This window comes from Neofelis nebulosa, chromosome 11, assembly GCF_028018385.1.
Source record: "Neofelis nebulosa isolate mNeoNeb1 chromosome 11, mNeoNeb1.pri, whole genome shotgun sequence".
Classification (NCBI taxonomy): domain Eukaryota; kingdom Metazoa; phylum Chordata; class Mammalia; order Carnivora; family Felidae; genus Neofelis; species Neofelis nebulosa.
The window spans coordinates 71,452,868-71,467,469 of NC_080792.1; the positions used below are offsets into that span (position 1 = coordinate 71,452,868).

A 14,602-nucleotide genomic window follows, 5' to 3' on the forward strand; every position below is an offset into this window, starting at 1 on the left:
GTGTGAATTCTGCATAATACTGATGACACATTCCACCTCATCCTCAAAGAGTCTTTTGCCCTCTTGGTAAGGTGGATGTCTCTGCTTTCCTCAACACCACATGCACATATCTTTACCCCACATCCTTAACTGCAGTGATGGCAAAGTCTATTTTCCACTGCTCATCAATACCGACTACTTGCAAAACGTGCTGGAACTCTCAGGGATCACTAGAGACATGATGGAGGCTCTAACAGCAGCATGTAGGCCTCCTATGGAAGGCCTCTTTTCACTTTCTAGATGCTGTCCTTTGACACACACAAGTGTCAATTTTTAATTAAGTCCAATTTATCTACTTTTTCTTTTGTTACTTGTCTTTTTGGTATTTAAGAAATCACTGCCTACGGGGCACCTGGCTGGCTCAGTCAGCAGAACATGCAACTATTGTTTATTCTGGGTTGTGAGTTCAAGCCCCATGTTGGGCATAGAAATTACTCAAGAAAAATAAAGTAAAAATCACCGCTTAACCCAAGGTCACAAAAATTTACTCCTGTGTTTTCTTTTTTTAATTTTTTTAATGTTTATTTATTTTTGAGAGAGAGAACACGACCACAAGTGGGGGAGGGGCAGAGAAAGCCGGGGAGAGAGGATCCAAAGCAGGCTCTGTGCTGACAGCAGAGAGCCCATTGCAGGGCTCAAACTCAGGAACTGTGAGATCATGACCCCAGCAGAAGCCAAATGCTTAAACAACTGAGCCACCCAGGAGTCCCTACTGCTTTGTTTCTAGTAAGAGTTTCATTATTTTTGCCCTTATGTTTGGGTCTTTGATGCATTTTGAGTTTATTTTTGTGTATAGTGTGAGGCAAGGATTCAAATTCATGCATGTGGACATCTAGTTGTCCAACACCATTTGTTGAAAAGACCCTTCTTTCCCCCACTGAATGGTCTTTACACCATTGTTGAGAATCAACTAACCATAAATGTGGGAAATTTACACAATTTACACAACGGACTCTCAATTACATTGATCTATGTTATTCTAATGCCAGTACCACACTGACTTAATTACTATAGTTTTATAGATTTTAAAACAGGGAAGTGTGAGTTCTCTAAGTTTGTTCTTTTTCAAGATTGTCTTGGCTATTCTGGGTAGCCCACACTTCCATCTGGATTTTAGGATAAGCTTATAGATTTCTGCAAAAAAAAAAAGGCAGATGGGATTTTGATAGGGAATGCACTGACTCTGTACATCACTTGGGGAAACACTGCCATGTTAAGTTAACAATGTTAAGTCTCTGGTCCATGAACATGGAATGTCAAGATTAGACATATTCTTATTTTATCTTTTTTTAACGTTTATTTACTTTTGAGAGAGAAAGAGAGAGCGCAAGCCAGGGAGGGGCAGAGAGAAAGACACCCCAAGGAATGTAGTTTTAAAATAAGAATACATCTGGAGCGTATGATTCCTACAATGACTAACATTAGAGGACAATAATCTGAGTAATTTTCACCATCAAAGTGCTATTCTTCATGCAATTCTACAAATGCAATGAATATTGACAAACTTTTCCTACCCTTTGCTGAACTAAGTTATAGTAAGTTAAAACATTAATTACCATGGCAATTTTTAAACTTCCACGATAGTAAACTTACCCAATGATAGCACAGAAATGCCAAATGTATAATCATGGAAGGAGAAGCCACATACAATTATATGCCTTCCCTTACTTAACACTCACTATTAAAAAACGTTAACCTATTTTTTACCCTTGCAAAATTACAACACAAAGCCAGGTTTGCTGTTACTTAGACCACCTATTTTTTTTTTTAATGTTTATTATTTTTTGAGAGAGAGAGAGTGTGTGTAAGCAGGGGAGGTACAAAGAGGAAGATACAGAATCCAAAGCAGGCTACAGGCTCTGAGCTGTCAGCACAGAGCCCAATGTGGAGCTCAAACACACAAGCTGTGAGATCATGACCTGAGCCGAAGTCGGTCGCCTAACCGACTGAGCCACCCAGGCGCCCCAAGAAAGATACCTATTTAGGTATTAATAGTAGTAATCCCCATATTGGTAGTATTATAACTTTATTTTTTTTCTTTGACTTGTCTTTTAAATTATTTTAAATTGTTTTTTAAATTTTATGCAATGTATATGTACAACTGTCATAATAATAAAAGGGTTTTTTTTTTAACAAAGATCAATTTTGATTTAAAATTTTCTTATAGACATGTCTAAGAGTTATCAATCTGTGGGTTTGTGGGTTATAAATTTAATTACAGTTGGGAATTTGGAGGTAAGTTTTTATTGTCAAAATAATATTTACAAGGTAAATAATTATTTTCTTTGGATCATAGTGAATACACATTCAATGAATATGATATGTTCCAGCATCATATTTGGATTACACTATGTCTCTGTTTTCTTCCCAAATAGCAACCTGCTCTGGCTACTGAAAAAAACACAAAAATAAGAGTAATATTAAATGTAAGCATCAGGTTTGGCTCTAACAGAGTTTTGTTTTGTTTTCAAGTATTTGACACACACACACACACACACACACACACACACACACACACACACACACGGCGCCAGTGGGGGAGGGGCAGAGACAGAGAGAGAGAGAGAGAGACACAGAGACACACACACACACACACACACACACACACACACACACACACACGGCCCCAGTGGGGGAGGGGCAGAGGAGAGGGAGGGAGGGAGGGAGAGAGAGAGAGAGAGAGAGAGAGAGAGAGAGAGAGAGAGAATCCCAAGCAGGTTCCACGCTGTCAGTGAGCCAGATGTGGGCTCAAACTCATGAAACTGTGAGATCACAACCTGAGCCAAGATCACAAGTCAGGACTCAACCTACTGAACCACCTAGGTGCCACAGCTCTAATAGGGTTTTTTTAAAAAACAGCAATCACTCAAAATAAACAAGAATTGTAACCATCAAATTCAATGAAAAATATTATTACTTCTGCTTTTAGGAGAAATAGGTAATAAAAGAACAGCACATTAATAAGAACTATGGTGTAAAAAGAAATATTTTTGAGTTACACTTTTATTATTTTTAATAACACTTACCAAAATAATGCATTATCAAATACCCTATATAGTAGCCTAGACTTAGGTAATTGCTTTTACAATACAATTGTGAGGTGTTAGAGACTATCTTTCACTACTCCTCAAGTACTCACAGGGATGTCTTAGATCACAGAAAAGTAATGGGGACAGGAAGAGGTTTGAGGTTTTTGCCTGTGGCTTTTCTTTGTGGGTTTGGGGTCTATAGGGGATTTTTTTTTTTTTTTTTTTTTTTTTTTTTTTTTGTCTACGGTTTTGGGTTTGTTTGGGGAGCTTTTTTGGTTTTGTTTGTTTGGGTTTGGTGTTTTGCTTGCTTTTTGTTTTTTGGCTTGCTTTTAAATTGAGTTATTTTAACAGAATAAGATAACAAACATCAAATTCCCACCACATGTGAGGCATTGTTCTTAATACCTATCAACATTTTCTCTTATTTAACACTTCTTTGGGATGGATATTACTGTTCCATTATACAAATGAGAACACTGAAATGTATAACAGGTAAGAATTGTCAAAACACATACAACTGGTAAGTAGCAGAGCCAAAATCTAGAAAATGTGAGCAGTCTACTACTAAATGATGAGATTAAAAGATTTATCCAAAATTCAACTATATTTCTCCTACATACCAGCAATGAACTAGTGATAAACAATAACAATATGAAATTTTAAAAACAGTTCCATGTATAATAGCATCAAATAAAATACTAAGGAATAAATTTTTGAAAAAAGGTCAAGTCTTGGACCTGAAAGCTACAAAACACCAATGAAAGGACAGACTAAACACAATCTCTATAAAAATCCAAGCTAATTTTTTGGCAAAAATTAAAAAACTGATCCTAAAATCCATTAAGTAAGGGACCCAGAAAAACCAAAACAGTCTTAAAAAAGAACAAAGTTGGGGCGCCTGGGTGGCGCAGTCGGTTAAGCGTCCGACTTCAGCCAGGTCACGATCTCGCGGTCCGTGAGTTCGAGCCCCGCGTCAGGCTCTGGGCCGATGGCTCGGAGCCTGGAGCCTGCTTCCGATTCTGTGTCTCCCTCTCTCTCTGCCCCTCCCCCATTCATGCTCTGTCTCTCTCTGTCCCAAAAATAAAAAAAATTAAAAAAAAAAAAAACGTTGAAAAAAAAAAAAAAAGAACAAAGTTACAGGATTTACATTTAATTTCAAAACCTATTACAGAGCTACTATAATCAAATAGTATAGTACTGGTAGAGGGTAGACAATAGAATAGAATTCAGAGTCCAAAAATAAAACCTAGCAGGGACACCTGGGTGGCTCAGTCGGGTAAGCATCAACTCTGGATTTCAGCTCAGGTCACGATCTCATGGTTTGTGAGATGGAGTCCCGCAGCATGCTCCTTGCTGACAACAAGGAGTCTATTTGGGATATTCATTCATTCTCTCTCTCTCTCTCCCCCTCCCCCACTCTCTCGTGCTCTCCCTCTCTCTCAAATAAATTAATAAACTTAAAACAAATAAATAATAAAAATAAAACCTAACACATAATCAGCTGGGTTTCAATAGGGTACAAAGACCATTCAATGGGCTTAAAAGCAATCCTTTCAATATATAGTCCTGGGACAACTGGATCACTATATGCAAAAGAACGAATGTGGACCATTACCTTACACCACACACAAAAATTAACTCAAAATAGATCAACAACCTCAATATAAGGGTTCAAAAAAACATAAACTCTTAGGAGAAAGCACAGGGGTAAATCTTCATGACCTTGGATTTGGCAATGGATCCTTAGATATGACACCAGAAGTATGAGCAGCAAAAGAAAAAATAAATAAACTGGACTTCATCACTTAAAAACTTTGTTTTTCAACAAAAGACAGTATCAAAAAAGTGAAAAGACAACCTACAGAATGGGAAAAAGTATTTGTAAATCATATATCTGATTATGGTTTAGTATCCAGAATATCTAAATAACTCCTATAACTCAATACAAATAACTCAATTAAAAAATGGACCAAGGGAAAAAAAAAAAAAAAATGGACCAATGATCTGAATAGTCATTTCTCCAAAGAAGATATACAAATGGCCAGTAAGCACACACACAAACTCCCCAATATCAGTAGTCAGCAAGGAAACATAAATCAAAATGACAAGGAGTTACGATTTTAGATCTACTAGGATGGCTAAAGAGAAACAAATACAGAGAGAGACAGTAACAAGTATTGGCAAGGATGTAGAGAAATGAACCCTCATACTCTGCTGATGGGAATGTAAAACAATGTAGTAGTGCCATAGGAACAGTCTGCCAGCTCCTCAAAAGGTTAAAATAGAGTTACCATATGATCCAGCAATTAGAATATGCCCAAGAGAAAATAAAACATATGTCCACACTAAAACTTATACATAAATGTTCATAGCAGCAATATTCATAATAACCAAAAAAAAAAAAAAAAGGAAAATACCCACACGTCTATTGATGGATAAATGGATAAACAAAATGTGGTATATCCATCAATGGAATATTATCCAGTAATAAAAAGGAATGAAATATTTATACATGCTACAACATGGATGAACCTCAAAAGGACCATGCGGAGTGAAAGAAGCCGGACTACTATAAGATCACATCATGTGAAATGTCCAGAATAGCTCAATGCCAGCAGCTGGTCAAAGGGGAATAAGGAATGGTAACGTGCACGAAATTTCTTTGAAGTACGATGAAAATGCTCTGAAAGCAGATAATGGTGATGTTGGGCATAGAGTGAATCTACACTGAAAAGGTTAATTTTAGGGTAGGTGAATTATACCTCAACAAAGTTGAGTTTGTTTTTTCTTTTTAACACACTTAAAAAATTGCAATGATGGGGATGTGATGTACAGCGTGGTGACTGTGGTTAATAATACTGAATTATATATTTGAAAGGTGCTAAGACAGTAGATCTTGAAAGTTCTCATCACAAGAAAAAAAATTGTAACTATGTATGGTGATGAATGTTAACTAGACTTATTGTGATCATTTTGCAATATATACAAAAATTAAATCATTATGTTATACACCTGAAACTAATGTTATATGTCAATTGTATCTCAATTAAAAAAATTTTTTAAATCCACATAAACTGCAAAAATGACTCAAAGAATAAAGAACGTAATTTTTCTTCCTCAGATGCAATCTCAACTCCTAAAGTCCTGTCTTCCTATATATTCATATTTTTCCAGTCAAAAAAAGAGAGTGAAATGAAATCAACTACTGAAATTCAAAAAAAAAAAAAAAAAAAAAAAACTAGCCCTGAAATATCAAATCACTTTCAAACAATTCTACTTTAGCATTAACTCTGAACTAAACATTAATCTCACTTTCAAAATGTTGCATAAAAACCACAAATGCTCAGAAGGTCTAAGCAAATAGCCAACTTTTCTGAATAAACAGTAATTCAGATTTGCTTTGATAAAATGTAAATATTTACCTGCCTCAAAGGAACAAAATCCTTTAAGCCTAGTGTTCCCAAATGATGAAGAGAAAGACGCACGCATTTTTTTTATTCAGGCGTTGTTTTAGAATTAATTTTAACACAGCTAGGGTATACAAAGTTGAGAGTTTACACTAAGCAATGTATACTCTGATTTTGCCTACAACATAAACAGTCACAGAAGTTGGGACCTGAGAAAAATCACATTTTACAGTAAATCTGACAGAGATATTAATCTCAAAAGCTCCTGAAAATGTCTCAAGAACTCCTATTTTGGAAACTCTCTGAGTTATTCAGTCTTCCTACAAATAATGAATGACCATCTACCGTGTGCCAAGCACTGCGCCGGTACCAGGATGCCATGGTGAGCCCCAAACAGAACAGGTCCCTGGCTGCTGGAAGCTTACTCTGAAACAGTGCCTGTCGAACCTGCCTGATCCTAACAACTTGGGAGTGTGTTAAAAATTCAAACTCTGCTCCTCTGCCTTGGAGAGTCTGAGTCCACGGCCCTGGGAAGAGTTGTGACGCCAGTATTTTTACCAAGCTACGGATTGTTTCCTCCGCCTGGGCGGTTTGGGAAGCCAAATCCTCAGGGCCATCCCGTCCCGCCCTCTGAGAGCCACACCTCCAAAGCCCATTTTGCTCAGCATCCTTCACCCCGACCGATACCCCCAAAGGCACCATGAAGCCAGGAAGGATGTCAAGCATTCCAAAATCACGCTGCGCCGAGCCACCGACAGACTTGGTTGCTTCCAGGGACGGACCGCTTACTCCCTGTGATTCCACCTGGGGCTGTCGGCACCTGAGTCTCCCAGGGCTGCACCGACACCTGTCTCCGAGCGGCTGCCATCTCCCTCTCCCGTGGGCCCTGGGCGGGGGGCAGCCGCCGCCCTGCGGGAGCGAAGGCAACAGGGGAGAGACGCGGTGCGCAGTAGGCGCCTACTGTATACACCTCCCACCCCCCACCCCCCCACCGCGCGCGCGCGCGCACATACACACTCTTTCGAAACCGAGCTGGGCAGGCGGCGGACCGAATCCCGCCGCAGAACGGCGCGAGGCGGGACAACTCGAAGCCGCACGGCGGGACGGGTTCCGCCTCGCGGGCGCTCGTCAGTCGCCGAGGCCCGGCCCGGCTCGCACCGACGGAGTTTCACAAAGAAAGTCTCCCGGCCCGCGCCCCTCACGCACTCACCGGCGCCGGCGCCGGCGGCGACTCCGGCTCCCGCCGCCTACGGCTCCGTGCCGGGGTCGGCCCCGGTGTTGGCTCGGGAGCCGGCGGCGGCGACTGCTCCATCCCCGCGGGGCCCGGGCCGCGTCCGCCTCGAGCTAACGGTCCCGCCAGCTAGGCGCGCGCGCCGGCCCCGCGCGCCATGTTCCCGCCGTACCGCGCGCCGCCGCGGCAACCCACACCACCCCCCCCCACAACCGCGCACGCGCGCACGCGCCGCACCAGCTCCCCGCGCGCCTCCGAGGGTCCCCCCAACCGCGCAAGCGCGCACTCGCCGCGCCCCTTCCCCGCGCGCCCCGCCTTGCGCCCTCCGGAGCCGGCCGCTGTTCCCGGCGTCGAGCCCACCCCCGCCGCACCCGTCCGGCCGGGCTGGAGTGCTCGCCGTTCCGTACTGAGCGCCGCCGCCTGCCGCACTGCGGGCGACCCCCGGCCCGGCCCCCAGCCCCTGCACTGCCCTTTCTGCCTCTCCCGTCACGCCGGGCTGGCGGCGAGGGTCTGGGCCAGGAGGGAATTAGCCCTAATATATGCCGGGGGAGGAGGTGGGTGGAGAACGCCGCTAAGGTGATGAGATCCCCGTCATGGAAGTGTGCAAGCACGTGCGCGAGAGTTAGGTGGTACAGTGAATGCCAGTGTCCCCGGGACAGCCAGACTCAAGGCAGAAGCTGAGCTCGAGTCCCACGTCTCCACCATCCTTTGCGTGATTCGGGTAATGTCTCTGGGGGCCTGTTTCTCCTTAATCAGGAAGGCCAACGATGAAGGCATGTTTGGGACAATCCAGGTGGTGCCGGCACCGAGCCTAGTACTTACCAATTGGTAGTCAGGTGACAAGACCTAAGTACTTTTGTGTACTGGTTAAAGCCAGGGGCTCTGGAGAAGGGAAGTCTCAGTTCAAGTCTGGCCTCCACCTCTCGCGAAAAGAAACCTTTACCAGGTGACTTGATTGAGCCACAGGGCCTTGGTTTCTAAATCAGCAAATGGGGAGAAGGGCAGTAATGCCTCACAGGGTCGACGTGACCTTTCAGATGATGCCGAGCTTTCCAGGCTTCTCTGGTACAATTCTGGCCCTATCCTTCCAAGACTCCTAAAAGTTTAACGAAAGGGGCTCTGCTCCCAAACTCTGTGGTATAATTAGCTGGGAGGGGTTCACTCAACCTTGGGGCTGGAGGGACTGTTACTTCCCACATCTTCGCTTTCCAGCCTCTGCCCCAAACCTCTCTGAAAACCCTGAAGTTGGCAGAAAAACAACAGCAGTGAATGTCTTCCCTACTAGAAAAAGTCTCCAAGGGTTTCTTGGGAGTTTGTAAATGGTTGAATTTATTAGTCTGACCTTTTACAGATACAAGTGACAACAATAATTCAACCTGGAATAGAACAAAAAGGGAAACCTATTTAAAAGCCCTGGGGTCGTACCACACTTCAGGCATAGCTGGATCCAGGTGCTTAAGCAGTGACCTAAATCTTGAATCTCTTTCAGCTCTGCTTCCCTCCTTGATTTCTTTCTCTTACAGCTCTCTCCAGTGTCCGGGGCAGCACCAAGGTCACACATGACCAGGAAAGCAGGAGCTGTTTGCCAACAATCCCAGCCAGTCTCAGGGCTGACTTCCGTTGTATTCATTTGGATCACAAGTCCTTACCTGAGCCAATCACAGCAAGATTGGCCAAACCTGGCTAGATTGAGCCCCTCTAGGAAGAGGATGGGGTCAGCCCTTCCAGAAGGACATGGGGTGAGGACGAGTGGGAGGAGGGATGCCTCTCCCAGAAAAATAGCAAGCCAGTTACCACAAGAGACATGAGGTGAGGACAGGCACAAAAAAGAGCGGTCTACTGCACCATTATCCAGGCATGCAGCAGGGCCACCGTGGGGCAACATTACAAGGGAGTGGCAGTTACTTCAGGCACTGGGAAATGCCCCTGCACCTCTGCTCCCACCATCCACCCAGTCCTGACATTTCCCAAATGTTTGGTCAAAGGCATCTCAATTATCTGCCTGTCTTGTGTGCCCTCCCCCTCCCCCACAAGCCCAACAGATTATGTTATTTCCCTGCTCAAGGACTTTCTGTGGCTCCCTCACGGCCACTTATGCGGCCCTCCCATCTTTAATGATGGAGGCCAACACGGATAGATTGCTAATCACATGCCAGGCACTTCAAATGGACCACCCCCCACCCCCGAATCCTCACAAACACCATTTGAGGTTGGTACTTTTCTTGCACTCACCGTACAGATAAGGAAAGAAAAGCTAATCAACTCCAAAGCCAAAGTCAGGAAGCGCAGAGAGCTCAGATTCGCACAATACTGCTACCATTTATGTTGCCACCCCAGCTCCAGGTGGGAGGCCAGTGGGAGGAGCTCCACCAGGGAAGGAAACCCTTGGCACCCCATCAGCTTCCACAGTACGGAGAGAGGCAGACCCTTAGCTTTACCATCTCCCCCTTTCTCCCCATACTTCATGGGAAAAGGAAAAAGAATTCCCTCCACAGAAAACTAGAGTGAGGTCAGAAAGAGGAAGTGGATGCCAGGTGGTGGCCCCAAAAAAGCAGCAGAAATCTCCTTATTGATGAATGTTAGCTTCCGGTGGTCTCTGTAACAAATTACCACAAACTGGGTAGCTTAAAACAACACAAATTGGGGCACCCGGATGGCTCGGTCAGTTAAGCGTCCAACTTCGGCTCAGGTCATGATCTTGCAGTGGGTGAGTTCGAGCCCCGCGTCGGTCTCTCTGCTGACAGCTCAGAGTCTGGAGCCTGCTGTAGATTCTGTGTCTCCCTCTCTCTCTGCCCCTCCACCCACACGCTGTGTGTGTCTGTCTCTCGCTCCCTCTCTCTCTCAAAAATAAACATCTAAACACACACACATACACAAACTTACTCTCTTATAGTTCTGTAGTTCAGAAGTCTGATACCATTTCCACTGGTGAAAGTCAAAGTGTAAAGGACTGTTTCCTTCAGGAGAGGCTGAGGGGAGGATCCATTTCATCGCCTTTTTCCAGCTTCTAGTGGCTGCCTGTATTCCTTGGCTTGTGGCCCCTTCCTCCTTCTTCTAAGTGGCTCATTCATCTCTTCTGACTCCTGTGTCCCTCGTAAAAGAACATTGTGATGACATTGGACCCCTCCAGAAAAGACAGGATAATCTTCCCATGTCAGGATCCTTAACTGATATCTGTAAAATCTCTTTTGCCACATAAAGGAACAGATTCGTACATTCTGGGGATTAGGATGAGGTCATCTTTGGGAGACATTATTCTGCCTACTATGGTAGGTATAATCAGAGGGAGCTAATATAAAGTGCTCTGGAAATGGAGAAGGGCTGGCTGACTTTGCACCAAGAGGGAAAAAATGCCCTAAGAAACCACAGCCTTCACATTAAATATTCAAATGAGCTAAAAACCCATCTAACTTGGCAATCTCAGCCTCATTCCTTTAAATATGCAAACCATTCAAATCCCCATCTACCTCCCCCCACCCGCCCACCCCCACCCCAGGCCAGCCAAGCCTCAGAATGCTTGCACACCCTTCTAATGGAAATCACCAACCACTACCCAACTGCCCAGGGCAACAGCTATGTGCCCCTGATGCCCTGGCTGGTTTATCAGTGGCATCTGAACCAAGGCATTCAACTCTTGCCATGGCCAGTGAGCTACAATGTAGCTACTAGCCAAAGTTATAAGACAAGCAACTCCTGGCATGGCAGGTGAGCTACAATGTGACCAACCAGCCAAAGTTAAAACAGAAGCAAAAATCAGTGAGTCAGAAAGAGACAAGAAAAGCCAGGCATTACCACTGCCTGGGCTCCTGATGGATCCCAGGCCCAGCCACCTATACTTTGAAATAAATCTCCTTTTTCATGAAGTGACTTGAATGGATTTCTGTTCCTTGCCACCAAGGTGTCCCAACTTCCACAGATCATGGGGCTGTACCCATTCATAATAATTGGATACACTGGCATTCAGGATTTAGAGATCAGTCTCTTGTGAGTTTTGTCAGTGTGAGTCAATATCCCTGAGTCTGACTATATATGGGCCTGAGGAGATGAGGAATACTAGTTTTAGAATCAGAAAGATCTGGGTTGAGTCCCACCTCTGCCATTTGCTGTATGACAGTGGACAATTCACTTTCCTCCTTCAGCCTGGGTTCTTCACCTACAACATGAGGGCAGCCAGAGGACTTAGCCCAAAGAAATCACTGTGAGAACTGGAATAGACCAACCAAGGGAGGGGCTTTAGACATGCTCACATGCCTTATTTACATTTCCAACATCCAAACAGCTCAGAGACACCTGGGTGGCTCAGTCACTTAAGCGTCTGTTGGTTTCCACTCATGTCACGATCTCGCTATTCATGGGTTTAAGCCCTGCATCAGGCTCCATGCTGACAGTGTGGAGCCTACCTGGGATTCTCTGTCTCCCTCTCTCTGCCCCTCCTCAGCTGGCACAAGCTCTCTTTCAAAATAAACTTAAAAACAAAAAACAAAAACAAAAACAAAAAAACCCAAACAGCTCTAAAACCTGAGAGTTATCCATAACTCATTTCACTGGAAAAACTGACCTGAACTGACATGAGGCTACTTAAGTCTTCTCTAACCCTTTTATTTTGCATATTTGCTGCAAAATATTTATTTATTTTTTTTTTTTAATTTTTTTTTAACGTTTATTTATTTTTGAGACAGAGAGAGACAGAGCATGAACGGGGGAGGGTCAGAGAGAGGGAGACACAGAATCTGAAACAGGCTCCAGGCTCTGAGCTGTCAGCACAGAGCCCGACGCGGGGCTCGAACTCACAGACCATGAGATCATGACCTGAGCTGAAGTCGGCCGCTTAACCGACTGAGCCACCCAGGCGCCCCAACTGCAAAATATTTAAATGTTTGGTTACAGGACTCTGCTGAGTGTTACACATAATGGTCAGTGTATTCTTCCTAAAATGAGAAAAATTTCAAATTTTACAACTTTTCTGGTCCTACAGTTTCAGGGACCATGGACCTGTATCTTCACGAAGGTCAAGATGAGAATCTAAAACTGGCCCGCGGTATATGGTATCAAGGTTCCTCCCATCTTATGAGGACTCTGGCAGCCAGCCAGTCTCTACCAACTCTACCCCAGCCTTGCTGTGCCGCTTTCCCTGCAACTTTCTGAGGGGCTTTTCAAATTTGTATGCGGCTCACCCAGGCTGAGACCAGGGATACGTTCTGAGAAACCCAACAGGTCCCAGCCAACATAGAGCACCAGACAAAAAGCACACAATTTCAGGGGCGCCTGAGTGGCTCAGTCGGTTAAACGTCTAACTCTTTTTTTTTTTTTAATTTTTTTTTTTTTAATTTTTTCATTTATTTTTGAGACAGAGACAGAGCATGAGCAGGGGGAGAGGGAGACGTAAACGTCTAACTCTTGATTTCAGCTCAGCTCACGATCCCAGGTTTGAGAGTTCAGGCCCCGCGTCAGGCTCTGTGCTGACAGCATGCCTGGAGCCTGCCTGGGATTCTCTTTTCCTCTCTCTCTGCCCCTACCCTGCTCATGCACGCGCTCACGCTCTCTCAAAAATAAATAAGCATTTCAGAAAAAAAGCACGCAACTTCAAATACACAAAAAAGGCAATGAAAGTAAAGAGCTCAGCATCAAGCAGAAGCACAAAGCCCAGGTTCCACTAGGTTTAGAATTGTGTATTGATGATCGTGGAAAAGGAACCGTCCCCATAATTACGATACAAACTATAAAACACAGACTTCAAAAAAAGTGGCAGCAGGGTCCAAGAAGGCAGGTTGCTTTCATTCAGCCAGTGTTCACGACACAGCAGCACACACAGCCAGACGCTTTGTGGTGTCAGCGTCCTCTGCTTCCCCTTCAAGAAGTCGCTTTCGACTCGTGGAAGGCTGGAAATAAAAAGGGAAGAATGTTCAAAGAGAACTGTCGGCTTTAAGATTATCAAAGTGTCCCACTAATGCTTCCGGTAAGTTTGGAGCATTTCATGTGCAACTTCTAGTACCAAGAATTAGGAGTCGTCCCCTGGACACCTGAGTCCCCACCATGCCTCCCTGGACTCAGACATGCTTATCAAATGGACATTTCTCTCTCCCTTGTGGCTTGTGAGCACTTGATGTAATACTGACATTAAGCAGCATACCCGCCCTCCCTCCTCTCTGTCATCTTCTCCTAAATTATGAAGTTTAAAGGGACTACAATACCTCTTGCTGGGAGCCCCAAATCTTGCTCTTTTTTGGGAAGACCATCTTTTTTGTGTGTGTCTTTATTTTCCCATTGATAAAATACCCAGGGGACATTAGGAAGGGGAATGTTATTCACCAAAAGAAGGCAGGATAGTAATGAATAGATACTGAAGTATACTAACAACTTTGGGGGAAATAAAATTGTAACCAATAAATAATCAACCACTCACCCAGATTTTAAATTTTCAACAAGTTTAAATTTGAACTCCTACTAGAGTCTTCCAATTCTGCCTTGCAGGAGACCTCTTGAATGACAATCCCTAGCTGTGCTTGTTTAATGCGTTAAACACTCTTCATTATTAAATCTTCTAAGGGTGCTAGGGCCAATCAAGTGGAAACAAAATATCTACGACATTATTCCAAAAAATATTAAGCAATTGCTACTTAAGGAGACCTTTCAAGCTCCTCACCCTTGCTCGTTAGTTCTTTAAAACTGAGGCTACTACATTTAATGACCATCATCCGAAATACCTGGGCTGGGACTTGGGGTACAGTCGTCGACTTATTTTCTTCAAAAAGCAAATTCTGAAATTTTCTCTTCATGTCCTCATCCTGTGAAGAAATGAAAAAACCTAAGTGGGCTGTGTCTGAAAGAACGAAAGTTCCTAGGAAGACAGGTCTAGGATGCCCCTGGAAAGAGGAAAGTGGGTAAGGACACCCAGT

The 14,602-nt window shown here is 44.0% G+C and overlaps 2 protein-coding genes across 19 annotated transcripts in view; both read right to left on the reverse strand.

The window, feature by feature from the left end:
* TTC28 (tetratricopeptide repeat domain 28) overlaps positions 1–7,888 on the reverse strand; it is a 637,046-nt gene extending 629,158 nt beyond the window's left edge. For all 3 annotated transcript variants that reach the window (XM_058693130.1, XM_058693129.1, XM_058693128.1), the window contains exon 1: positions 7,686–7,888. In XM_058693130.1, coding sequence (XP_058549113.1) covers positions 7,686–7,787 — 102 coding nt within the window. In that variant the 5' untranslated portion in view covers positions 7,788–7,888. The remainder of the gene's footprint in view (positions 1–7,685) is intronic.
* A 5,472-nt stretch (positions 7,889–13,360) lies between these two features.
* The window catches only part of CHEK2 (checkpoint kinase 2), a 47,679-nt gene continuing 46,437 nt past the window's right edge, over positions 13,361–14,602 (reverse strand). For all 16 annotated transcript variants that reach the window (XM_058693140.1, XM_058693138.1, XM_058693139.1 and 13 more), the window contains 2 exons: positions 14,411–14,491; positions 13,361–13,585 (listed from right to left, as the gene is read on the reverse strand). In XM_058693140.1, coding sequence (XP_058549123.1) covers positions 13,496–13,585; positions 14,411–14,491 — 171 coding nt within the window. In that variant the 3' untranslated portion in view covers positions 13,361–13,495. The remainder of the gene's footprint in view (positions 13,586–14,410; positions 14,492–14,602) is intronic.